Source organism: Morone saxatilis, unplaced genomic scaffold (genome assembly GCF_004916995.1).
Source record: "Morone saxatilis isolate NCDOM2014 unplaced genomic scaffold, NCSU_SB_2.0 Contig1, whole genome shotgun sequence".
Lineage (NCBI taxonomy): Eukaryota > Metazoa > Chordata > Actinopteri > Moronidae > Morone > Morone saxatilis.
Genome location: NW_023339651.1, coordinates 6,353,838 through 6,362,302, shown reverse-complemented (window position 1 = coordinate 6,362,302; position 8,465 = coordinate 6,353,838). Strand labels below are relative to the sequence as shown.

Here is an 8,465-nt window from a genome sequence, read left to right as displayed (position 1 = left end):
TTTGGGGGACAAAACTATTGAGCAGCACATTGAAAGTGAAGGGAAGCCTCTCCGTTGGCTGATTGAGAAATGTGGAAACAGGTATCACGTCCTCAACAACACAAGTGCAGCTGATGATCAGGTAACAGAGCTGCTGGAGAAGATGGAGGAGATGGTGGCAGAAAACAGCACTTTTTACCTCAGTGCCTACCCTGACACAGATTATCCACAACTCCAGCAAGACATAGGTGACAAAGCCAAGGAGATAACAGAACATCTTACCAGTGAAAGGGATGGCAGGAGCTGGGAGAACACCACCTTACAGTAAGTACACCCCAGTGGTCCCACTACAGTCCTCCCTCCTTTAAAACAGTTTACTCCATCTGTTGGCCTAAGAATGAGTAGACGTACACTACAGAACAGAATGAGATATAGACCAACTACATTTATTGAATAGAATATTTTCAAAAGAATCTTAAGTGAATGTTAATGAACTGTAGAAAATATAAAATGTAGAAAGTAAATAAAACATAACACTGAGCTTTGGCTCCGCTGCCTGGTAGTTAATTAGTCCACTCCTCACAATATAATACAATTAGCTATGGCTATACAATGTAAACGTAAGCCTATGGGCTGTGGCTGCAGCTTTATGTCTCAAAATAGCTGCATCAGGCCCATTGAAACTGGCTCCCCCACATTTCCTTTTATCTATTTTCAGATATGATACAGAAATGGTCCCCTGTAATGTTCACATTCATGGTTTATCAAGTTCAAGTCAGCATTTTAGTCCGTTTTATCCGTTGTATAACTAACGCAATTATTGAATTTTCAAAAAACAAATGCACCGACATGAAGATGACCAGTTTAAGAGATATTTTAGTCTTGAAGTAGAGAGTGAAGATGAAGCAGGATCTGATCCTCTGAACAAATTGAGGAGACTGCTGGAGAGAGAGTGGAGCAGGCGAGAGGTGGCTATGGAACAGGCTTTTGGGAAACATTTCTACAATCCTTTCATTGCAGGTGAATAAATCAAATGCGTGTAAGTAACTTCTGTCTTGTTCAGGTTTATATTGCTTTAATATTCTTTTGTATTATTTTTTTCCACTGAAGGGACCTCCGAGCCAGGTTATCATCAGCTGCTATCAGTTGTTGCTTCATGTCCTGCACATTGAGCCTTCTGTAGAGAAACAAGTTTCACTTTTTCCCAGAACGATTTTGTGACAACAGCAAAAATGACTTTGATAAACCTTGATGTAATCACAGCCTGGGAACCAAATGAATCTGTGAGCTCGTGTTTTATTTTCTCTGGCAGGTGCGTCTGGTCCTGCTCCCATTCAGACAGATTTTCACCAGTCCTTATCTAATATGGGGCTGGCTTGATATGACAACTGTACAGAGGAGCACGACCTTACTGGCTGTTGAAGCACTTTGAACAGCTAAGATGGCACAGGCTCAGTCAATGTAAACTCATAGGGCTCATTGGAACAAAGCAAGATCATTCAAAATTTACAAGGAATCCTATTTGTGTGAGATGAAACTAGTCTCATACAACACATCATGGACACGTGTGGTGGTGTGATCCATCTGTTGTTGGTTTTTTGAAAGACATCTTTAAGACACTCTCAGAAATACAGATTGAACCAGACCCGTTCATTGAATTAATGTGCGGTTTCCTCACCCACGTTACAACTGACCAAAATGAATGCAATTTGCCTTGCCTTTGTTAATTGTTAATTAATTTTACTTGGATGAAAATCTTCTGCACCCTCTTCTTGTGCTCTTTGGATTAAAGCTGTTTTAAGTTGCCTAAAGTTGGAAAAGATTAAACACACACTTAAAGGGTGTAAAACTAATTCTGTGCAATGTGCCCCCCACTTTCCCTATGTTAAATGACTACTTTTCCATTTCATTTGTTGACCTGTTGAACAGTTGTATCTATATCATTTTTCTTAAGTTTTTGTATACTCCTACTAAATAACTAGTGCAGTTATTTAGTAAATTGTGGTTAAATGCAATGAACAAAGTTTATTAAAAAAATAAACAAAAACACAACCAAGATGGCTGCCGCTGATGTAGAACTGTCTCTGTTTAACCTGTTATGTCAGTATTAAACTAACGTTATATTTTTTGTTATATTTTCTCTAAAAGAACAAACAAATGTACTTAAAGCCATTCCTTTTGTTGCTACGAATGGTTGTCAGTCTATCCAACAGTGCCAACAGATAACACCCTTTGGATTAAAAAAATTCTAAACTAATTTGCATTTGCAAATTAGGAAACCCAGGATTTTTAGTATGTATGTTAACTTTATTCATCCCCAGGGAAATTATTGTGCAGCATTTGTAGTACAACAGTGGAAAGAGTGTAAATATAAAGAGTGCAAATATTTTTTGTGGTGATGGCATGCCTTTGTGCACATTTTAATATATACTGCAATAATGCTTTATCCAGTCCTTACTAAAGCTACAGCACTAATGCCATAACTAAATAATCAAGTCCGGGTGCCCGATTAGCTCAGTGGGTAGAGCTGGCTACCCGTGTACCAAGGCTGAGTCCTTGCTGCAGCGGCCCAGGGTTTGAATCCGACCTACGGCCCTTTTCTGCGTGTCATCCCCTGTCTGTCTCCAGCTGAAATCTTGTTATTATGGTAATACATTTTAAGGTTCAGGCTTTTTTTCCAATTACTTTACTAAAAGAAACCAAACCAATTGGAAGGTTCTGTAGTTCAGATACTTTGGTCCAGATCAAGGAAAAGAAGTTTATGTTTTTCTTGTCCAGTTCTTGTTCACACTACTTTTTACAAACGAACCAACAGCTGTAATCATGAAGTCATATGGACTGTCTGGCTAATTGGAAATTTTTCTTGCCTGTCATCATGCATAAGACTACACAGACCCACATGGGGAAATCAAATTCTGGAGAATGACAGCAGCACTCTAATGTGTTAATTTACGTTCTCTGGTGTCTCCCGAAGAAATAAAGTATTATGAGCGTTATTAGTCAAGACTACAACTCAACCTCATTTTATAAGTAATGATAAGGGCCACGAAGAAACAGGATGAAAAAGGTTCTTTGCCATTAAATTACAGGGGTATAGTTTCTTAATTTCACTTACTAAGGTGAAGTGCCAGAATAGACGGAGTAGGACATAAACACAACACACCTTGCTGATCAATCAGGGAAAATCTCCACACTCCCATGGTGACGAACATGCAGGTTACCAAATGATTTGCATAAATGTATACATCCCTTATAGGATACAGATGATACGCTTCTTTGGCAGTTCACAGCCAGAATTAATGGTATTTTTGAATTCCTGCTAAAATAACATGTACCATCATAAAATCACGTGGGCTGTCTGTTTTTGCACAGTCCAACATTTACACCAGCCCAAACAAAACGGATCCACCACATGTTTAGGTGTGACGGCATTCTAAATGTCCTAAAAAATGTGCCTCAAACCAGCGACACACACGGCAAAATGGCTGCATGTGACATTTGTATTCCTTCTTCCACCATGCATTAACAACCTAGAGCTCAGCTATAAAGATGTCCATACGCTCCCATATAACCACTTTGATGAATGAAAACGGTTAAGAGGATATGTGAAAACTAGAAGATCAAACGATTCTGTAGGCTGGGTATTGTGTATTATCCACCTCAAAGATAGAGTGCTTTTAAGAGGAATTGCCAGGTAATATAATGCATATGAAAGAGAAACACAATAAAGCTTATAAACATCACAGACAGGAAACAAGGGAGAAGGGTTACAGAAATGAAATGAAGTAGATAGAAGGGTCAGAGATACAGAAATATGAAGAGGAGCAAGTGTTGGGAATGTGTACTTGAATCCTAATGAGACCCCTGAGCCCATCAGCAGGAACATCAGAGGGGATTAGGAAGGCCAGGGATTACCGTCACACTGGCAAGATGGGACCTCTCTGTTATATGTATTATATATGTCAGGATGAACGTAAATCCAGAGTTAAACCCACTACCTCTGTATTCACAGGGAGACAGGCAATAGATATATATAAACAAACAGCGAGATCAGTTACTATTGTGATATGCACTGTGAATTCACCATATATAAATGCATCCAGATACATTAATGTTTTATGCACACACTTAAGACAGACAGCAAGAAGAGGTGGGGAGATAATGAATTAAGGAGGCAAAGGTATAAAATAAGACAAAGAATTGGTCACAGGTGATGATTTCTACATATATGAGATCTGTTCCTTCTGTGTTCAGTATGAAGCATCTGATAATCAGTCAGGTGCATTCCTCCTTTTACATTCATTCACATTGTCTGTTATGTTGTTTTGTTCTTTTGTGTTGTTACGTACACAAGTCTGCATGTGTGCTCACTCTGAGTCATGATCATAAGACAACTGACCCCCAGTGCTCAGAGTGGAAGAAAGTTAAATGTTGTTTTCACATTCACTAACAAGGTATCAGCAAATTCTTGTGAAGAAACTACAGCAGGAGATTTTGCTATACACAACTCTGATTAATTTAAAGTCTTATGCTTGTCATATGTCCAGCTGCCCCTAGGCACAAAGGTCTTCAGAATTTTAATCATCATTTAGTTGACACCTGTGTAGAGTTTCAAAGTGGAAGAAGGTAATTCAGGTGCCGCCGGTTCCTAAAGTAAAAGTGTCATTATTTTTCCCACAGACAATATTACGTGACTTAGAGTTGGAGCACTTCAAGGCTTCTATCAGCATGAAACTCGCCTAAATGAATTTACTTCTGGATTCTGCGTCAAACACGTTATGGGAACAATCCCCCTCCCTCTTAAAATTAACAACACTCTCACTTTCATATTCATTGTGCAGACACATTCCTGTGCATCATCCACACATGCGAATATGCAACACACCCCTGTACCCCCCCCCTTTTAGCAATTTCGTTTACCTGTGAACAATGACAATAAAGATTTGATTCTGATTCTGATTCTCATCCAAGAGTGACTGTACATGATGAGAGATGAGAGAGTGTGCACACATAGATTTGCTCTATAGTATGAACTGCGGCAACGCAACTGTGTGAGAAAATTAAGTTCCAAAGCACACTCCTGAGAACCATAAAAGCCTTTAATATTGAATGGCACCTACACATTTCAGGTCCCTGACTCCAGAGAGTGAGATTACATTCTCCTAGAAACACTATTGTTCTCTCTTTCTGATGCATCTGAGAGTTGAAAATGTTTCCAGTTGACACTTCATGATGGTACAAACACAAACATAAAGAAAAACATAAAATAACATAAAGAATCAATAGAGAGAGGTGAAGTTCTGTCTTTTAAATTACAGTTTCCTAATGATCCTTGAGTACATTTATTTACTTTATGCGTTTATCGCGAGGTTCTCGGCCACCATAGTTTCTCCTACACACTTGGAAAGCTGAGCTGCATTTAAATGGTTGCAGCTTTGCTAGAGGCCACTGAATTCTACACACTGGTCCCTTCAGTCGAATTTTGATAGTAGGAGTTTCACTTAAAATGAAACATTTTTAAGGTGTTATTACTACTTTTATCTAATCAAAAAAAAAGCTCTGTAGACTTTTTCCACCACTGCCTAAATGCAACCATAAAGATGTGCTGCATTAACACTCCAGCCATCAAATTCTGGCGAGTAAATAACCTGAAGAACTGGGATGGAGGAGAGGACAGGGCATAGAGATGGTATTGCTTATATTACATAAAATTACATTGCGTACATATCTGAATGAATGTGTGGTTTCATCAGTAGTTCAAGAAAATTCCAAGTCCATTTTCCCACAATACAGGGCATGTGTGCAGGAGAAGAGATGATAGGAGAAAGACGGACAAAAACAAAGAAGAAAGTCTCCTTTGTTCTCTGTCAGACAATAACAAGTCAGATAGCAGTGTTTCTTCCTGGTGAGCCCGTCAGTCTCCTTCTTCTTGTCACTAGCCCAAAGCTTGTGACCACGGGTCAAGTAGGGTTTGTTATTAAAAGCTGAAATGCCACATGGTCTCAAAGGGTTTTACACAACAGCACTGATCCAGAGACAGCTTTCGAAGAATACTGAAAAACCTTGGGAAAGGCCAGTTCAAGGACACATCCAGTTCAACAGGGGTAGAAAATGCTGGAAAATGGCATTTAACAAACAAACAAAGCAAAGTTAGTGTAGTTTTACAGAAGCTGAGGGAAGCTCTCTTGCAATTCATTGCTTCAGTCACAAGTTATTAAACTCAATATTTTTATTAGCATAAATATATATACATATCTCTGCCACCCCTTAAAGTCTCCATGCCGCCCTCTTGCCAACCCATTACTTCTCTAGATGTGCCCCTGAAAGTATCCCTAGCATCTCTCACTGAGGAAGAGAGAGACCACCATCAACAGCAAATCATTGCTTCAACTTTTTTTTACATGTTTGAATATAATCATAATATAACGTAATATGCTAATAATAATATGATATAATAATGATAATATAAAAATGAAAATCAACTGGCCCTTCAAGTTAAATAACAAAATATGGTGTTTGCTCTCTAGGATGACACAGAAGCATTTTCGGATTCAATGCTTTTAATGACAGGACAGCAATTTCTCTTTGCCTCTATTAAAAATCCTTGTTGAAAAATAAATGTGTAGATTTGGGTTACGATGACTACTTTGTTAAGGTCTGGGGAGCTTCGTCAACATGGTTACAATAATAAAAAGGTGGTTAAGGTTATGGAACGATCGCACAAAACATGAAACAAACTGAAATCTATATAGTCTATAACCAGGTGAGCTATCAGGACGAAGTTTGATATGTTGTGTGTCTTCCATTCACCTTCTTTACATAATTACTACAGCCACTTAAAGGCTTAAACATATTTTGGATCACTTGCTAAAATTGCTGTTTCTGTCATTCTTCTTGGGAGTTTTGAAAATTGTATTTTCCTTTAAAAATCGTGTTTTTCTAAAGGGTTCGAGTTTGACAGCAGTAAAGTGCTGTGGTAGCAGTGAGGCTAATTTGTGTAATTGTAATGCAGTACCTTTTAACCTCAAACATTGATCAAGCTGCTCCTCAGAGGTCTGTATAACTCAAATATGTGCTTGGTCTTTTGCCACAGATGTGCTACAAACAATAAATTATTCTTAAATTCCACAAACATCATCGAAGACAAATTATGGCTTTGCCTCCGTCACAGCTGTGTATGCACATTTTCAAATAAATTATCAGTGCAAAGCAAATAAGAGTTGATGCTTTGGTCGATGACTGATTTGCTCTATTGGAAACATCAATTCACGTGTGAGGGGAGTGGAGTAATGTTGCAATCCCAGAACAGATCCCAACAAGAAAAGGAGGACCCTTTGTCTTTGAACTCTGGGGAAAAAAACTAATTAAAACAGCACAATAGAGTGCTGTAAGAGTGTACAGTGTGCGTGTATTGTAAGAAAACTGCTATACTGAAGCAGAAGATCATCCAGTAGAAGATTGTTGTTTGTGTGTTCATGTTCTCGTCTTTCGTGACAACATTCACACACACAAGTGGTACCAGCCACTGACTTGGAGGATGGCAGTGAATGAAACATCACTTAATAACATGACGGCTGATGTGTCTTCATTTGGTGGAGTTACCACAAAAAAAGCATCTGGCTGCCCTGTGTACTCCTCACATAAAAAGGAAAACAGATTAGATTAAAATGGCATACAGCAGATTAAAATGGCACAGCGGGGGAAGTGATTTCATTCAGCCGGCAGACGACATGAACGAGGGCATGTCAAAGCTGACAAACAGCAAGTTGGACTCATTCACTGCGTGTATGTGTGTGTATAAAAACAGGAGATTAGGTGACAGAGACTGAATCAGGGAGAGAAATAAATTAATCATCAGGTTTTTTGGAAGGGGTAGAGTTGACGAGCGTGCGGCAGGGGGGAGTAGGTTTTAAATGTAGAATAAAAATGAAAACAGAACACTAAAACTTGGACTTTAAAAGAAAAAAAAAAAGATATGTCAAAGGTTACACAGATTTCGCCAAAAGAGGCTGTGCCAGATAAGCCTTTCTGTTACTGACTTACCCTTGAAGTGAAGCTTTCTGGGGTAGAAAACACTGTCGTGGCATTGTGGGTTGAAAGCACAGTGTTGGAGCAGGCCAAACATATTTTTTTTTACTTTTGATGTTCTTACCTGAAAAAACCTGACAACAAAACAAAGGATATAGATTAGATCAAAATAGGAATTCGCCACCTGCTCATCCTGCACATCAAGTACAAAAGTACAAACCCCCTCGTTCCCCAGACACAGTGCTTACAATACAACACTGTCAGGTGTGACCCTTATTTAAATACATATATTCAAATCCCCTTCTCACTCTGAACATACATTGTGTAGCCGGTCTGGCCTGACGCTTCTTTAATTTGACTCTGCGTTGTGTTCGGCTTTTGTATGGGAATGTCAGTTGGACGGGGAATTTATTCTGTGTACAACACACATTAAATTAGTACAGCAACTTTTGGTTCCC

At 38.8% G+C, this 8,465-nt stretch overlaps 1 protein-coding gene across 1 annotated transcript in view; it reads left to right on the top strand.

The window, feature by feature from the left end:
• LOC118333533 overlaps positions 1-307 on the top strand; it is a 10,175-nt gene extending 9,868 nt beyond the window's left edge. Inside the window, 1 exon segment of the mRNA XM_035669227.1 lies at positions 2-307. Coding sequence (XP_035525120.1) covers positions 2-307 — 306 coding nt within the window.
• The last annotated feature ends 8,158 nt before the right edge of the window (positions 308-8,465 follow it).